Source organism: Pteronotus mesoamericanus, unplaced genomic scaffold (assembly GCF_021234165.1).
Source record: "Pteronotus mesoamericanus isolate MK-2021 breed Mesoamerican mustached bat unplaced genomic scaffold, CSHL_Meso_final contig_204, whole genome shotgun sequence".
NCBI classification, from domain to species: Eukaryota; Metazoa; Chordata; class Mammalia; order Chiroptera; family Mormoopidae; genus Pteronotus; species Pteronotus mesoamericanus.
Window position 1 is genome coordinate 152,728 of NW_026555088.1, and position 18,364 is coordinate 171,091.

An 18,364-nucleotide genomic window follows, 5' to 3' on the forward strand; every position below is an offset into this window, starting at 1 on the left:
GCTGTCGGGCGGCGGCTCGGAGCAGGGACCGGGGCCGGGAGAGGCCTCTGGACTTCAAGTGGGGCTGGCAGGGGCACAGACAGCGCGGGCGGCGGGGGGGCAGGCGGGCGGTGCTGCTTGTGGGCACCGGGGTGTTGCCAGGCGCCGCGGGTCCTTGTCCACAGTGTTGGTCCCACCCGGAATGCCGGGTGCGGGGGGGCGGGGAGGACCTGGCCGCTGCCCTCACTGTGGGACTGCTGGTGGTGCAGTGGCCGCGGCCCAGCGGAGCGCCCGGGGTGTGGGGAGCCAGACGCAGGCACTGCGCGCCGCCGTGGGCAGCGTGGCCTGGGCCGCGCCAGCAGCGTACCCTGCCCAAAGTCCAAGTCTGGTTGTCTCCGTGCCTTTTGTGGGTCGGGACAGGAGCGGGGCCCAGGCAGCTCCAGACTGGCCTGGCCAGGCCCTGTGCTGTGCAGCACCTGCCTGCAAAGGACAAGCCTGGGGAATCCAGGAGGCCAGACACTGGGAGGCCCAGGCAGACCTGCTGCCAGAACCCTCGCGCCCTCCAGAGGGCCCTCCAGCTGCGGGCTCGGAGAGGGCAGCAGGGGCCCAGGGCCTGGCCCTCTAAGCCCCCTGCCCCCTGCCCCCTGACTCAGCGTGGGGGAAGGGCGGTGGGGGGAGGGGAAGGAGATGAGTCAGGAGAACCTGGGCCCGGGACGCAGGCCCGGGTGTCGCCCCGCCCCCCAGGCAGCTAGGAAGGAGGCTGGGAGCGGCGGGCAGCCAGGGACACGGGGGGCTGTCAGGCTGCGAGGGTTCCAGCGTGGGACAATCCCCGCGCTGTCCCCATCACCCGGGTGACCCCCGACCCCACACGGAAGGTAGTGTCCTTGTTCACGTCATGGACGAAGACCCTGAGATGGTGAGCGGTCCCCGGAGGCCACAGCTGGCAGGGGCAGGGCTGGTTCACAGTAGCCCACAGTGCGGTCGCGGAGGCGGCTCCTTGGAGTTAAGCGTTGAACCCAGGCAGGAGGGACTGTGAGTGCGCCTGGGGTCTCTGGCCCAGCTCCTGGTCTCAGGTTTTACTTTAGGGCCAGCAGAGGAGGGTACTGGGAAACAGCTCCAAGGACCAGGTGTGCAACACGTTCACAAGTCGGCACACATCAGCCTGGGAGGCTCAGCGGGGCTCCTCTGAACCCAGCCCCTGAGTGACTCTGCAACCGGACCCCAACTCCTTACCTGGGGGCGGGCCCTTCAAGGCCGGGCGCCCCGCGTCCGCCCCACCCTCTACCCCGCACAACTGAGGACAGTGCTCTGGGCCCTGGGCTGCTTCTCCGCAGCACGAGAAACAGGAAACCGGGGACGCGTTCGTTCCACGGAGCAGTGCTGTGCCAGGAAATACTGAGTGACATGGAGCAGGCGCGGGCGGGCGTGGAATCCCGCACACACGAAGGGAGCCACGCTCCAAGCAGAGGGCAAGCAGGAGCAAAGGCCTTGCTCCCGGGAGGCCCCGCCCGCTGTCCAGTTTGGCTTCGCCCTGGGGCTCTTCCCGGCCCAGAACTGTCCTCACCGCCCCTCGGCCAGACCTGGAGAAGCGCTGTCCCGCCGGCCCCTGTGCACGGCGCGGAAGAGCACATCCCGGGCCCGACCTTCGGCACCACCCCCATGGACGCTCTGCCCGGACTGGCAGATGTCTCCCGGGCGGCACCTCCAGGGACCTGCTGGCTGCTACGCGGAGCAGGCATCCCACACCACCCCGTCCCCTCTGCCCACCCCAGCCCCAGCCTCAGCCCTGCGCTCTGGAAGGAGGACCGGGCGCAAAGCCTTCCGGCACCGCAACGAAGCCAAATCGCAAAAGCGGACCGAAGGATGACATAACCAATCAGAGTCGAGCGTTTGTGGGCGCGGCCCGCGCAGGCGCAGAGGTGGATACCGCCCCTCCGGCGATTGGGCAGCGAGGCACGCGGGGCGGGGCTTCCTGTGTGGGGCGGTGTGGTTTCCGCTGCCTCGGCGCCGCTTATGGCCTCCCTCAAAGCCGCGCTCGGGGCCTCTTTCGCGTCCCCCCGCGCCCTATCCCCGCTCCTCGGTTGCCGCCCGCCACCCGCGCCCTGCTCCGCTTCGGCCGCCGCCCGCGGCACCGCCATGGAGCAGGCGCCCCGTTGGCTGGCGGGGCTGCGCTTCGACAACCGCGCCCTGCGCGCGCTGCCAGTGGACACGACGCCGCCGGACCCTGAGGGCGCAGCGCCCGTGCCGCGGCTGGTGCCCGGGGCCTGCTTCAGCCGCGTGCGGCCCGAGCCCCTGCGGCAGCCACGCCTCGTGGCGCTATCGGAGCCCGCGCTGGCGCTGCTGGGCCTGGGCGCGCCGCCCGCCGACGCCGCCGCCCGCGAGGCGCGCGAGGCCGAGGCCGCGATCTTCTTCAGCGGCAACGCGCTGCTTCCGGGCTCCGAGCCCGCCGCGCACTGCTACTGCGGCCACCAGTTCGGCCAGTTCGCAGGGCAGCTCGGCGACGGCGCCGCCATGTACCTGGGCGAGGTGTGCACGGCGGCCGGCGAGCGCTGGGAGCTGCAGCTTAAGGGCGCCGGCCCCACGCCCTTCTCCAGGTGGGCGCCTTCTCCAGGTGTACGCGGGGGGCGGGCCCGTGCCCAGAGTTGCCCCAACCCCGGTAGGGTGGGCTGTCACTCCGGGAAGTTCGAGCTAGGGACGGAGGACCGGTGGGTGGCAGCGTCCTGGCGGCGGGAACCGCTGGTGGGGAGGCCCGGGCCGGGAAGCAAGCGCTGGGCCCGGCCCTGCCCCCTCTGGCCTCAGCCCCGCGGAGCGGCTGACCCCGCAGCCCTGGCGGCTGCCCGCGCTGGTCTCACAAACCGCCCCAGGACCTGGCGCGCAGAGCGCGTCGCGAGCGCACGGGAGCCGGGGCGACTTAACGGGCAAACTCCCAGCTGTAGGCTTAGGCATTTCTCTAAGAACGGAACAAAGTTATGAGGGAAGACAATGAGCACCTCTCCCACCTCACCTGGCGGGCCACCAAGGCTGAGTGGAGGTGTCTGGGGTGTACCTGCTGCCCGTACCCTCTGCCGGGAAGGGGCCAGACCTGGTCCCAGAGAGAGGTTGGGGTGCTGGGGCACAGGCCTGCCGAGCAGGGCAGAGGAGGCCAGGGGTGCGTGCCCAGACCAGGGCTGGGGGCCCCGGAGGCCCCCTGCCCTGTCCTCCCCGGGACCCTGCGTGTGGCTCATCCCAGGTGTGAGCGACACCTCTGGAAACCAGCCAGGCGGCCACCCAGGCCCCTCTGCAGGGTGACGGTGCCCGGCCCTGGGGGCGTGAGCCTCAGCGCACAGCTGCGCTGCGGGCGCCGCCCCCGCCGTCTGGTCTGTGCGGGGAACTGTGCGCACCAGGGAGACCCACGCTCCAATGCCGCTCGGCCCCTCCCGAGTGGGCTGCTTCCCTGCACCAAGCTGAGCCGCGGCCTGGGGACGAGACCCCTCCGCCCCGCCCTCCCCGGCCCTGCAGCCGGGTGGGCCGAGGCAGCGTGGCCCTGACCCGCAGGGCGCTGCGCCCCGGCACAGCCAGCGCTGACGGGCTGCCGCGCTCTCCTCCACTCCGCAGCTCACACGTTTGGTCCATATCCACTGACGCTTGTTGAACGGCTACGAAAAGTGTACTTAAGTTGGCATTTTATGTTCAAAAAAGACCTGAGGGCACGTCTCTCTCCCGGCCCCTCAGTGCTCTCTCCCCCTCCCGGGGACCGTACAGGTCGCTCGCCCCCGCCCCCACCCCAAGCAGCTTCTGATCCCAGAGTAGCGGGAGCTTCCTCCTCCCTCAGTCTCCAAACCGACTGTCCCTGAAGTCCCCTGTCCAGCCGGTGCTCCGGCCGCCCGCCCCAGGAGCTCTGGCCCTAGAGTGATACGTCGGTGCTCTCGTCCTGTGGCTGCTCGTCTGCGTGCACCTTTAAACTTCATGTGTACTTTCTGATCACCGGCTTTTTGCCGGTTATAAAGACAGACCTTCTGTGAGAGCAATCAGCAGTTGGAAGTCACTTTTTATGCTTGAACACATGAGTAGTTAAGTCATGTTTTCATACCTGACAGCTGATAGAATAGGTTTTCCTTTCAAAGAAAGGGGTCACTGACCCTTCTGTGACAACCACCGCCCCCTCATGTCCTGAGGTCCCCAGCCTCAGTCCCACTTGAAGCTAAACCCCAAGTGGCTGTGGAGGGCTAGGCCAGCTGCTTCGTGAGCCCCAGGGTGTGGGTGGTGGGTGGGCAGGGCGCTTCTTGCCTCTGCCTCCTGCTGGCTGGGTGGTCGGGGCTCCCCCGTGGGCCTCTCGGGCGGGTGCAGAGGTCGCCCCCAGCTGAGTCCATTGCGGCCGGTTAGCTGAGCACAGGCTTGGGCGGCCAGGCAGGAGCAGGGCCTTGTCCTGCGTCCTGTTGGCTGTGTGGGGCAGGGCGCCCTTGCGGCGCCCCGCCCTGCTGTGTGACTGTCCCTCCGGTCTGGAGTCTGCGTTGGCAGCCTCCCCTGGGCAAGAGGACAGGCTTGTTTTCGGATCCTTCGTTCCAGAGAGGAGGTGAATGTGGGCTGTCCTGGCTCCTCCGGAACAGCGTGGGGTCCAGCTGGTCTGGGGGGCGATCCCCAGGCCAGGGAGGCGCGGAGCGGCATTGGAGGGTGGGTCACCCTGGTGCGCAGTTCCCCGCACAGACCAGACGGCGGGCGCGGCGCAGCTGTGCGCTGAGGCTCACGCCCCCAGGACCAGGCACCCTCACCCTGCAGAGGGTCCTTCCCAGAGGTGTCGCACACACCTGGGATGAGCCACACGCAGGGTCCCGGGGAGGACAGGGCAGGGGGCCTCCGGGGCCCCCAGCCCTGGTCTGGGCACGCACCCCTGGCCTCCTCTGCCCTGCTCGGCAGGCCTGTGCCCCAGCACCCCCTCTCTCTGGGACCAGGTCTGGCCCCTTCCCGGCAGAGGGTACGGGCAGCAGGTACACCCCAGACACCTCCACTCAGCCTTGGTGTCCCGCCAGGTGAGGTGGGAGAGGTGCTCATTGTCTTCCCTCATAACTTTGTTCTGTTCTTAGAGAAATGCCCAAGTTATTGCAGGTGTCTTCCCCCTTGGGAGGGTCCTGGGCCACAAGTGCCAAGATCCAAACTCCTTTGCCGGTGCGTCTGTTTGCTAAACGGGGGCTCTTGGCGGTCAGAGCGTCCAGCCCCCCGATCTTACAAGGAGGGGCTGAGGACATGACTCACGCAGGCCAGCTGTTCCTGGGCTGCTGCCACTTGCGCTTTTCAACCTAAAAAAGCAATAATGTTTCTGGTCTGGCATGTAAGAAGCCTGAAATCTCCAGTTCATACTAAAAACAAGTAGAAAGCTGAACAAAATGAAAAACCAACGGCTCTTAGCTCCGTAAGACAAGAGAAGTCGCAGGGCCCCCGCCCGGTGGCCAGAGAGGCTGGTGGGCAGATGCAGGAGTCACAACTTCCCAGAGCGGGACCCAGCGCGGGGCCCTGCTGTACGAGCCGGAGGCTCAGCGTGGCGGCCCCCTGAACACTCCGGGGGGCCGATCGTGCGGGGCCCCCACGGCTCTGCGCGTTTTAGGCCCCGGAGTTCTAGTCGGTCCTCACAGTGAATCCTGGAGAACGGCCCCGTGCGTCGGGAAGGGCAAGGCACTGCTGGGGAGTCGGGGGCACCGCGTCCGACTGTGTGTGCTCGTGTCTGTGTGTGCGCACCCGGGCGCTCGTGGGACTGGTGACACGAGGAACGGGGGTGGAATCGGGGTTGTCTCGCTGCTGTAAGGCAGTCATGCTACCCAGGAGGTGCCGCAGGGCTGTTTGAACATGGACTTGAGCTGTAAACGTATATTACAAAATCTAGGGCAACCACTTAAAGTAAGGGAAAATATACCTGTGTGTAGATAATTGGATAAATACAACTGCTATGCTAGGAGAGAACTGATGAAGAGAAAAATGGGATCACCAAGTGCTCAGTTACGACCACAAAAGGCAGAAAAGGAGTGGAAGACAAAAACAAAAAACAAGATGCAACAAATAGAAAATAATCACAAATATGGTGGAATTTAATGCAGGTATGTTGATATCACCTTGACCGTCAGTGGTCTAAATGCAGTGATTAAAACACAAGAGATTGTCAGAGTGGATCAAAAATTATGACCCAACTACATGTTGTCTATCAGAAACCCACTTTAAATATAAAGATGTGTAAGGATTAAAATGCTAACGCTAATCAAAAGAAAAGCTGGAGAAACTAAATTAATTCCAGGCAGAGAAGACTTCAGAGCAAGGAAAGCCGCCAGGGAAAAAGAGGCGCATCACCTGAAGACAGAGGGGTCAGCGCTCCAAGGAGACAGAACAGCCCTTGATACGCACACACCTAAGAACAGAGTGTCGAAGTGCATGAGGGGAAAACAGAACTGCAAGGAAAAACGAGTGGATCCAAGATTAGTTGAGACTTCAAAACCTGTCAGAAATGGTTGGACTCGGCAGCCAGAAAATCAGTAAACGCCGAACTGAACTGAACAGCACCATCAGTCAGCTGGACGTGGCTGACACCTACGGGTCCCTCCTTCCGCAGCAGCGGCGCACGTCCTTCTCAAGTTCCCGTGGACACCCCGCCCCCCGGACAGAACCCATCCTGGGCCACACAGTCCCCGTAGGAAATGTAACAGAACAGAAAGCATACAGTGTTTTAATGGAATTCAGCTAGAAATCCGTAAGAGAAAGAAGCTGGAAAATCCCCAAATACTTGGAGATTAGAATACACGTATCTGAATAACATGGGTCAAAGAAGAAACCTCAAGAGAGATTTTTAAATATTTTGAATGAAATGAAAATGAAAACACAACTTAAAATTTGTGGGAAATACATAGCAGTGAATGCAAATGTTAGTAAATAAGAAAGATCTGAAACCAATTATCTAGTCTTTCACCTCAGGAAATTAGAAAAAGAAAAATCAAATCCAAAGTAAGCAGAAGAAAAAAATTAGAGCAGAAATTGAAATAGGAAATAAAATCAACTAAAGCAAAAATTGATTTTTTAAAAGATCTTATATAGGTATTTTTTAGAGAGAGAGGACGGGAGGGATCCAGAGAGGGAGAGAAACATAGTTCCATTGACCCACAAGCCAGGCCTGGGCCCTGACTGGGAATCGAACAAGCAACCGTCTGTTTCGCAGGCCGGCGCTCAGCCCACTGAGCCGCACCATCCAGGGCTGAGAGCTGGTTCTTTGAACAGGTGAGTAAAATCAATAATCCTCTAGCCAGGCTAACTAAGAAAAAACAAAGGACACAAATTACTAACGACAGAAATGGGAGGAGGGGGTGTCACTCCAGACCTCAGGACGCCGAGATGACGGAGCGTTACAGCCACTCTGCCCACACATTTGACGGCGGACCACGCCCTTGGAAGACGCAATTTGCCGGAACTCACAGGATGAAGGAAGCGCCGTGACAGGCCCACAGCTGTTAGGGATTGAATTTACGACAGGTAACCTTCCCAAGCCAAGCACGCCAGGTCCAGACAGGCTCCATGGTGAATTCTACCAAACACAGGAAAAACTACCAATTCTGTACAGCCTCTTTCAGAGACTGGGAGCAGAGGGGAGACATCCGACATGTGAATCATAGGGGTGCAAGAAGGAGAAGAGGGAGAGCGGGAGGTTGAAAATGTATTTGAACAAATAATGAAAGAGAACGTCCCCAATCTGGCCAAGGAAATAGACGTCCAGGAGATCCAGGAAGCTCACAGAGTCCCGAAGAAGCTGGACCCGAGGAAGCACACACCAAGGCACCTCATAATTACATCACCCAAGGTTAAAGATAAGGAGAGAATCTTAAAACCAGCAAGAGAAAAGGAGACAGTTACCTACAAAGGAGTTCCCATAAGACTGTCAGCTGATTTCTCAAAAGAAACCTTGCAGACAAGAAGGGGCTGGAAAGTGTTTAAAGTCATGAAAGGCAAGGACCTGCATCCAAGAGGACTCTACCCAGCAGAGCCATCACTTAGAACGAAAGGGCAGATAAAGTGGTTCCCAGAGAAGGTCAAGTTAAAGGAGTTCATCATCACCAAGCTTTATTATATGAAATGGTAAAGGGACTTACCTAAGAAAAAGAAGATAAAAAACTACGAACAGTAAAACGACAACAAACAACTGTCAACAACTGAACCTAAAAAAAACCCCAAAACTAAGCAAACAACTAGAGCAGGAGCAGAATCACAGAAATGGAGATCCCATGGAGGGTTATCAGCGGGGTGGGGGTGGGGGATAATGGGGGAAAAGGCACAGGGAATAAGAAGGTCAAGTGGTAGGTACAAAACAGACGGGGAAGTTAGGACTAGTACAGGCAACGGAGAAGCCAAAGAACTTACATGTACGACCCATGGACATGACCTAAGGGGGGAGAACGCTGGTGGGAGTGGGGTGCAGGGCGGAGGGGGGAAAAGGGGAAAAAATGGGACAACTATAATAGCATAATCAATAAAATATATTTTTTAAATAAGCAATTATAGTAAGGTTACAAGATAGAAAGTTACTATACAAAAGTCCATTACTATATGCCAGCAATGAACAATTGGAATTTGAAATAAACATTACTAACACATAAAAACCTGCACGTGGAAGTTTATGGCAGCTTTATCCATAATGGCCAAAACCTGGAAGCAACTAAGGTGCCCCTCAGGAGGTGAAGGATAAGGAAACTGCGGCCCCTCACAGTGGAGGAGTATTCAGAGCTAGAGAGAGCAGAGCTATGAAAAGACGTTGAGGCGGCCCCGGGTGGGGGGGCCCAGTGGACTGAGCGCCGGCCTGCAAACAAACCGGTCGCCAAATCAATTCCCAGGCAGGGCACAGGCCTGGGTTGCAGGCCAGGTCCCCAGTTGGGGGCGCTCAGGAGGCAACCACACATGGGTGTTTCCCTCCCTCCCTCCCCCTCTCTCTAAGAATAAGTAAATGAAATCTTTAAAAAAGTAAGTGCTGAAAAGACGTGGAAGAAACTTTAGCTCAGATGACTGGGTGAAAGAAGCCAATCTGAAAGGGCACACGCTCTGTGATGCCGACTCTGACATCCCGGAGACAGCAAAACCTACGGAGACAAAAGGATCCCGGGCTACAGGGGAGAGAAGACTAGTCAGAGCCCAGAGGCTGTCAGGGCAGCGAGACTCTGCGACACTACAGTGGTGCACACACGTCCTGATGCCTTTGTCCAAACCCACAGGATGTGGGGCAGCGATGTCGGCTCCGGACTCGGGGGGATGCGCCTTGTCTGAAGGCTCATCAGTCCCAACGAATCACCCGGGGGCGGTGGTGATGGTGGGAGACTGGGGGTGGGGGTGGGGGTGGCGCAGGGGGTGTGTGGGAAATCCCTGCGTCTTCCACTCACTTTTCCTGCCTGAAACTGCTCTGAAAAGTAGTCTATTGAAAATAATAGACTTCATGTAAAAAAAGCTGAGGTCATACAAGGCTGTCCAAGGCAGTCTGAGGTCCTTCCCCCACTACAAATAATGCTATTTTGTGTGCATCATTGTGTAATAAGTTTTCAATAAAGTACACACATAAAAACAGAATTGTAGGTGCACGAGTGCGTGCGTGTGGCCGCGATATGATGAGCAGTCTGGGGCCTGAGGAGCCCTCCCTGTCCCTGACCTCCGGCCCCAGGCCAGCGCTGGCGCTGCGGTCCGGGCCTGCGGCAGCGTGCCAGCTTGTCGTCTTCCAGTTTCCCGGAAGATGGGCTTTTTTTACAGTGGTGTCAGAGTTGCCCGCGACCTGTTTTGTAAACTGCCGTTGGCAGGCCTCCTCTCGGTCCCTTCGCATGCCCTGGACCTTGGTGCAGGGCGGTCACCCCCCGAGCCGCGCAGTGACCCCTGCGTTTGCTTTCAGACAGGCTGATGGCCGCAAGGTGCTGCGGTCCAGCATCCGGGAGTTCCTGTGCAGCGAGGCCATGTTCCATCTGGGCATCCCCACCACGCGGGCCGGCTCCTGCGTCACATCCGCGTCCACAGTCGTGCGCGACGTGTTCTATGATGGCAACCCCAAGCCCGAGCCGTGCGCAGTGGTGTTGCGAATAGCCCCCACCTTCCTCAGGTAAGGCGGCCCCTGGCTGGTCCCTGGAACAGCGGAACCAGGACTGCCCATCAGGAGATGCTTTGACCCACCAGGCGGGACTTACGGCAGAAGGCGCTGGGCGTTTTCTGGGTCAGGATCCCGTCCTGCGTGGGGACAGTCGTGCCCGGCCCACCCATGCACACTTGCCCAGGCCCTTGTTGCCACTGGAGAGATGGGGTGACACAGAGGCAGTGGCAGCCAAGTGCAGCTGGCCCGGCAGGCGCCCGGAAGCACCAGTGAGGGGTGCGGGGGCAGGGCTGTCAAGCGGGGGCGGTCGGGGGGGCGGACAGCACTGTGCGCTTGGACTCTGCGGCAGCAGCTGCGTAAAACTCACCAGGAGAGCGGCCTCATGAAGCGTCATTCTGAGAATGACCTGCACTGGTCACTCCTGAGCCCCCCGGTCATTCTGAGCGGCGGTTCCCGCCGGGCAAGCCCGTGGCCCTCGCACCCACCCGCTCCCTGACACGGCTCCTCGCCGCTTCCGTCTCTGACGTGCTGTCGCCGGGCCGTCTGGCATCACATCCAGTGCTGTCAGGAGGCGGCTGTGGGGCCACACCGACCGTGGACACGCGTGTCATAGCATCCAAGATGGCTCAGCTGCCACCGGGCGCGTCCCTAGCGTTCCCTTTTGTCGCCCGGGGATGGCAGGAGCCAGGGCAGGGGCCGGCCTTGTCCTGGGAGACTGTGGCACCGCTGGTGTTTCGACCATCGCCCTTTCCGTCCTGAGCCTTCCAGGGTGTTGGGCAGCACCCCCGGCCTCCACGCACTCGCTGCTGGTGGTCGCCCATCAAGACAACCAAAAATGCCTCTGGACGGCCCTTCCTGTCCCCCAGGCGACGAAGTGGCTGCAGTGCAGAACTGGGCAGCGTCCTGCTTGCCGCTGCCGCAGGACCCCAGGGACAGATGTGCCTGTAGGCAGAGGCATGCGAGCACAGGGCCCTTCCTGGTGGGGTCGGGGGACACTGTCGGCCGTGGCATTTCCGGCCCCGCCGCCCGCCCTGGGCCATGTGGCACTCGACTAAGAGTGACCTGAGGAGCTGGTGGTCCGTGTTGGTTTCATGTGGACCGCAGTGTCCCTCCCACTGTCAGCTGCAGCCCAGCGGCCAGACGTCTGCCTCCTCTTCCTTCCCCAGCAGGTCAGGGCTCTGCTAACCGTGAAAACATGTGTCTCCCTCCAGGTTCGGGTCCTTTGAGATTTTTAAGCCTGAGGACGAGCACACGGGGCGCGCAGGCCCCAGTGTGGGGAGGAACGACATTCGCGTGCAGATGCTGGACTATGTGGTCAGCACTTTCTACCCTGAAATCCAGGCCGCTCATGCCAACGACACGGTGCAGAGGAACGCCGCCTTCTTCCGCGAGGTGGGTACCAGAGGGGGCTCTGCCTGTCTGCCTCGGGGCTGGGTCCCTGGGTCAGCGCTCCTTCCGCCAGAAGTGGGCGTTGAGCAGGGGTTCGGGGGCCCGCCCCGCACTGGTCACTCCTGAGCCCCCTGCTGCTGCGCTCCGCTCCTCCCGCCTTTGCTGGGGCGGGCGCCTGGGCCAGGGCTTGAGCTCAGCTCCACCTGCCACGGGGGGCCTGGGCGCTCACCCTGTCTCTGCATCGGTGACGCTGAAAGGATGGTGCTGCCCCGGCCCTGGACACGCCAGCCTCACGTGAGGCGTGGCACGTGCAGCCCAGCATCCAGGCGCTGGGCAGTGGGGAGGGGCTTGCGGGGCCCTGCTCTCCCTGTGGCCGGCACGTCCACGAGGCTGTGTGGGGCGCCGGGCAGCGGGCCTGGGGAGAGCAGCAGCAGGGCTGGCGGCCGGAGCCTGGCCGCAGCGGGCAGGCTGTCTGAGCCTCCTGGGCAGCCTGCGGGGTGAGGTGGGGCCCGGCACAGTGGCCTGGACCCAGGGCGAGTCTTCCCTGACGACGTGGCAACATGCTTGTTTCCACACGGTCGACCTGCTGGGTTTGAGCCATGGGAGTGTTGGGTTCATGATTTTTCTGCTAAAAGCCCAAATCAGCGAGTACGTGAAAGAGGCAGATGGCGGAGGTGATGGTTAGAGCCCTCGCACGTCAGCTCATCCGAAACACTCTCCTTAAGTCGCCGCAAGCGTGTCGCTGCCTGGCCGGGTGCTGGTCGACGACAGGGTCTGGGGCGGGAGCCTCGAAGGAGCACAGCTCTCCAGGGAGGGACCAGGGGAGGCGGGGCTGCAGGGAGCAACCAGGCCCGTCCTGCCCCAGGTGACGCGGCGCACGGCCCGGCTGGTGGCTGAGTGGCAGTGTGTCGGCTTCTGCCACGGCGTGCTCAACACGGACAACATGAGCGTGGCGGGGCTCACCATCGACTACGGGCCCTTCGGCTTCCTTGACAGGTGGGCACACCCCCCCCACCCAGTGCCCGCTGTCGCTGGGCGGGGGCGGGGCTGCTCCGCTTGGTGGTCCCAGCAGCAGCGTCCCCAGTGGGTTTCAAGCAGAGAAAAGCGCTCTAACAGGGTGCTCCACTCCTGGGCTGGGAACGGACGGAGAGGCGAGGACAGGAGCAGGTGGTGACAGGAAGGGGGCAGCGGCAGCCAGGAGCAGGGCGCCTGGGGCAGCACCGAGCACCTCGGCGTCCCTGCTGTTGAGGTGGAACCGTCAGGGCTGGTGGCTGCCTGACTGGGCAGGGAGCTGAGGACGGCTGCAGGGTCCTTGAGCTGAGCCTGCAGGGCCAGGACCCCTGGGGGACAGCGCAGAAAGCGGCCCCACGAGCACTTTGGGCACCCACGTGGTCCCCTTGACAGGTCCCCTAGGACAGCCCCTTCTCTTCTACCCCATGTGGCAGGTACGACCCCGACCACGTGTGCAACGCCTCGGACAACGCCGGGCGCTACGCGTACAGCAAGCAGCCTGAGGTGTGCAAGTGGAACCTGCAGAAGCTGGCGGAGGCGCTGCGGCCGGAGCTGCCCCTCGAGCTGGGCGAGGCCATCCTGGCCGAGGAGTACGACGCCGAGTTCCGCAGGCACTACCTGGACAAGATGCGCAGGAAGCTGGGGCTCGTGCGGGCCGAGCAGGAGGAGGACGCAGCCCTGGTGGCCAGGCTGCTGGAGACCATGCAGCTGACCGGTGCGTGCGGGCGGGTATGCGGGGCAGAGCAGGGCTCAGTATTTGCGCTGCAGCAAATACACGTAAGGTGAAATGTGCCCTTTTAACCATCTCTCAGGACGTGTTTCAGTGGCGTCATGTACGTTCACATCGTGGGGCAGCCATCTCCACCATCCATCCAGAACTTCCCATCTTCCCCAACTGAGACTTCGTCCCCGTTAAACACGCTCCACCTAACCCGCGGGCCCCTCCTTCCTGCTTGCTGTGCCCGTGAACGTGACTCCTTCGGGCCCTCCCAGAAGGGAGATCCCACAGCCGTTGTCCTGTGCCCGGCTGCTGTCACTGAGCATCGCGTGCCCTGGGCCCCCCTCCGTGCCAGTCAGGATTCGGTCGTTGCACGGGCAGACCCGCTGGGCTCGGCCTCCATCTGTCGGTGCAGCGGGGTTGGCTTCTCCCCTTAAGGGCTGCGAAAACGGGCGCAGAGGTGCCCGAGTGCACTTCCAGCCCTCCAGGTCGTACACCTAGCAGTGGGACCCGGGTCGCGCCAACTCGCCCAGTGCTGTGGCCGGCACGGAGGGAGGAGCACCGTCCGCCACACAGTGCAGCGTCACTGCGGGCCCCTCGTGTGCCCCTCCTCGGGTTCAGGGAGTTTCCTTCTTCTGGCATAAGTCCGTGTACCGTTCCGCGTCAGTCAGGAGGATGTGCTCTTACGCCTTCGTCCACAGCCTATCTCAGCCCATTTAAGCTGCTGTAATAAATGGCCACAGGTGGGACCTCCAACAGTGGACATTCATCCCTCAGTTCTAGAGGCTGGGAGTCCAAGGTGAGGGGCCAGCCCGCGGGTCACGGGTGAGCCTCTTCCTCACTGACAGATGGCCGTCCGCACGCTGGGTCCTCGCAGGGTAAAGAAGGGCGGCGTGTATCTTCCATCTCTTCTTACAAGGTCACATGTGCCATCATGAGGTTGCGCTCCCATGGCCTGACTGCCTCCCAACAAGCGGCCTCCAGACTCCGTCCCACTGGGGATGGGGGCTTCGTGTATGAATGTGGGGCACGCAGACGCCCGTTCCTGGGGCTGCCCCTGCGTGGCTGTGGCGCCGGGTCCTTGGAACGTGCTGGCTGTGGCTTGCGAGCCTTCTCTGGAGGACGTGCACATCTTCTACTACTACAGGCATGTCAGCCTGTAGTTGTCTTTCCCTGTAGTGTCTGTCTGTGTTTTTGGTATCAGGGCAATACTGGTCTCAAAATAAATGAGTAAGTGCTCCCTGTTTTCTAGAAGTTTGAGAAGGGTTTGTGTGACTCCTTCTCTAAATGTTTGATCGAATTCACCAGTGAAGCCATCAGGTCTTGGGCTTTTCTTGTTTGGGAGGTTTTGGATTAGTAATTCCATATCCTTACCATATTCTTACCAGATATAGAACTACCTAGATTTTCTTTTTTCTTGAACTGCTCTGATGTTTTTAGGAATTTGCCCATTTCACCTAAGTTATTTAATTTATTGGCATGTAATTGTTCATTGTATTCTCTTAGTCTTTTACTTCTGTGATCAGTAATGATGACCCCATTTTGATTTCTGATTTTAGTGGTGTCTTTTCTTTTTGTCAACGTATCTTAGTTTGTCGATTTTGTTGATCATTTCAGAACCAACTCTTTGTTCCATCAACTCTCCTTAGTTTCATTTATCTCTGCTCTAAACATTATTTCCTTCCATTCTGCTAACTTTGGTCTTGTTTTCCTATTTCCTCAGGTATATTAGGTTATTGATTTGAGATTCTAATTGATATGTGACATATAACATATTCACTTCAGTAATGATTTGATATTTGTGTATCAGATACCACAGGAACGCCAGTCATCGTCACCACAGTGACGGGGGACTCTTTGCGATGAGAGAGCGGCTCTTTAACGTTGGCATCTGCAGCTACAGGCCTGTGAGCGGCTCTGCCGCGCTGTGCGCTTGTGTCAGTTTATAATTTCTTTTGGGATCCCTTGGTTGGACCCATTGGTTGTGTGTTCACATTGCCTGTGAATTTTCCAGTTTTTCTTGTGATTTCTAGTTTCATTGCATTGGGGCTGGAGAAGGTATCAGTCCTTTCAAACGGTTTAGAACGTGTGGCCTACCGTGGTCTGTCAGGGAGTCTGTGCCTCAGACAGTGTGTGGCTCCCGTGGGACAGAGTGCTGTGATCTAGTTGGTTTAGGGTTGTTCAGGTTTCCTGTGTCCTTGATCTTCCATCCAGACATCGTACCCATTTTTTTGTTTTGTGTTCTTAATCCATGGGGATATGTTTATTGATTTTAGAGAGGGGGAAGAGAAACATCAATGTGAGCAACATCAGTTGGTTGCCTCCCATAGGCACCCTGAGTGGGGGTTGAACCTGCAACCTGGGCATGTGCCCTGATGGGGTGGGAGGTGGGTTGAACCCGCAGCCTTTGGCGAACAGGACGGTGCTTCAACCGACCGCCTGGCCAGAGCATCCTGCCCACTGCTGAGTGGACCGTGACTGCTGCGTCCCCCTTACGTTGGGTGGGTATCCGCCCTGCGTGTTCTGGAACTCCCGTCCAGGGTGTGTGTGTTCATACCATGCATTCAAGGAGATGATACATAGAAGGCTTTTCTTTGTCTTTTATACATTTTTTTAACCTGAAGCCTATTTCATCTGACATTAGAGCCACTTGGCTCTTTTAGGTTATTTGCACAGGATACTTTTTCAACTTACTCAAGTCCAGTCTTAGAGACAAGGGGTAGTTGGATCTTTTAAAAATCCATCCTGCCAGTCTCTGCCTTTTGATTAGTTTAATTCATTTACTTTTAAAGCAACTGCCGATGAGGAAGCGCCTCTGCCACTTTTCTGTCCGCCTCATCTCACACCGTCTTGCCCCTTGTTCTCGCCATTACTGCACTCGCGTCGAGCCGACCCTTGGGGTGGCACGCTGTGTCGATTCCCTTCTTGCTTCCTTTTGTGTGCGTTTTCTGGATGTCTCCTTAGGGGCTGTGGTATGTTCTTACATGTCAGACTTAGGACTCCCGGCGTCCGCCACACTGGACCTCCTGCCGGGGCTCGTGGCTGCCGCAGCTCCTGAGGGCCTGGGCCGCCGCGGGCCTGCACCCCCGCACCCACTCGAGAGAGGCAGGACTGGGGCTGGAGGCGCTGCCGCGTCCAAGTGGCACTGGGTGGCAGGCGGGCAGGGCCTAGGCTGAGAGGACAGCACCACAGGAGGGACACGTGGGGCCCAGCCTCCGCCTCCCGGCACCCAGAGCAGCTGTGTGTTGCAGGTGCTGACTTCACAAACACCTTCTCCCTGCTGAGCTCCTTCCCTGTGGGGCAAGAGCCTGGGGACCTGGCCGAGTTCCTGACTGCACTGACCGAGCAGTGTGCCTCCCTGGAGGAGCTGAGGCTCGCCTTCCGCCCCCAGATGGATCCCCGGTGGGTGCTCAGGTCTTGCGTCCTTGGATGTGGCTTCCAGAAAGGGAGACCCTTTGGAAGAGAGCACGTGGGGGGACGTGCACATTGGGAGGTTTGCTACAGAGGCTGGGGGCCCGGTGGCCACTCTGCTCCCTGGAACAGCGACGGTTGTGGACAGGACAGTGCTGCCACCACGGGGAAGCTGGGCACAGGGGCTGCGGGCGCCATTTCTGCCCTGGGCGGCCTCCCAGCCCCGCCCTCAGGCCACGCCAGCTGTGCTTTCTGCCCCACCTCCCCCTGGGAAGAGCATGAATGTCCCCAGGGTACAGCCCCTGCCTCAGGACAAGACACAGGAGGTAGGGTTGTGGGTTTTGACAAACAAGCCAGCAGACTGTGGTCAGAGGGGAATTTAGTGCAGCGGTGTGGGGAGTGGGCTGAGGGCTCTGGGCCCACTGGGAGGACCGGCTGGCAGCCCGTCCCTGACAGCGACCTCCCAGGTAGTCAGTGCTGGGTTGGGACAGAGGTGGGTGCCAAGCAGCAGAGATGGTGCGCAGCCCCTGGTCTCTGGGACCCAGGTGGTCCCACACCCCAGGGGTCCACCCAAGTCCATGGCGTCGGCTCCTTGGGTGCAGCTGTGTCCTGTCATGCAGAGGGACCGCTGAATGAGCGAGGGGGGACACCTGGCAGCTGCCCCGGCATCCGCCATGCCCCTCGGGCCTGGGCTCCCTCTCTGTTCAGACTGTAGGCAGAGGCAGCAGGGCAGCTGAGGCCATTTCCTCCTCTGAGACAGTCGCTGAGGGGCCCAGCGGCCCCAGGCCACAGTCCACGGCCAGGAGTGGGGACATGGCTGCCTTCTGGACACTCCCACCCCCATCCCCAGGCAGCTCTCCATGATGCTGATGCTGGCGCAGTCAAACCCGCAGCTCTTTGCGCTCATCGGCACCCGGGCCAATATCACAAAGGAACTGGAGCGTGTGGAGCAGCAGTCGCGGCTGGAGCAGCTGAGCCCGGCTGAGCTGCTGGACAGGAACAGGAGCCACTGGGCCGCCTGGCTCCAGGAGTACCGGTGAGGCCAGCCCGCGGCCCAGGGGCAGGGGTGCGGACCGCCTGTGGCACCATCCCTCGGGGACCAAATGGAGGAGGGGTGGGGGCTGCAGCTGCGGTGAAGTTGGGCTTGGGTGTGATTCCAGAGCCAGGCTGGAGAAGGACAGGGACGGTGCCGGCGACGCCGACGCCTGGCAGGCTGAGCGCATGCGTGTCATGCACGCCAACAACCCCAAGTACATCCTGCGTAACTACATCGCACAGAACGCCATCGAAGCTGCAGAGAATGGAGATTTTTCAGAGGCAGGGACTCTCCCATCCTCACCTGTCCCTGGGTCCCCGGGGGGGCAGGGGGCTGTGGGGGACAGGTCACCCCCAACAACCTCCCCCTTGCTCCACTCCAGGTGCGGCAGGTGCTAAAGCTGCTGGAGGCCCCGTACCAGAGGGACGGGGAGGCCGCCGAGGCCCCGGAGGCCGCCGAGCCTGAGGGGCCCAGCAGGGCAGCGGAGAGGCGGCGCGCCTACAGCAGCAAGCCCCCGCTCTGGGCAGCAGAGTTGTGTGTGACTTGATCCTCGTAGCCGCCTCGGGGACCTCCACGCTGGGAGGCCCCGAGGCCCCAAGTTCCGCCGAGTCCACGAGGCGGCGCCCCGCCCGCAGCACAAGCCCACAGCCCGTCTCTCCATGACGACAGCGACGCCCAGTCAGGACCTGACCCGTCTCTGCCCGACACTGACTCGGCCACCCGGCACATCCCCGCAAGAAGCTGGACCGCACCGAGG

At 60.4% G+C, this 18,364-nt stretch overlaps 1 protein-coding gene across 1 annotated transcript; it reads left to right on the top strand.

The window, feature by feature from the left end:
• The first annotated feature begins 1,968 nt into the window (after nucleotides 1-1,968).
• SELENOO (selenoprotein O) lies at nucleotides 1,969-18,186 on the top strand. The gene is made up of 9 exons (XM_054570446.1): nucleotides 1,969-2,573; nucleotides 9,851-10,054; nucleotides 11,254-11,434; nucleotides 12,297-12,427; nucleotides 12,877-13,157; nucleotides 16,412-16,562; nucleotides 17,422-17,607; nucleotides 17,732-17,888; nucleotides 17,990-18,186. The coding sequence occupies exons 1-9, from the start codon at nucleotides 1,993-1,995 to the stop codon at nucleotides 18,161-18,163; spliced, it is 2,046 nt and encodes a 681-aa protein (XP_054426421.1). The 5' UTR covers nucleotides 1,969-1,992; the 3' UTR covers nucleotides 18,164-18,186.
• Nucleotides 18,187-18,364: the final 178 nt, after the last annotated feature.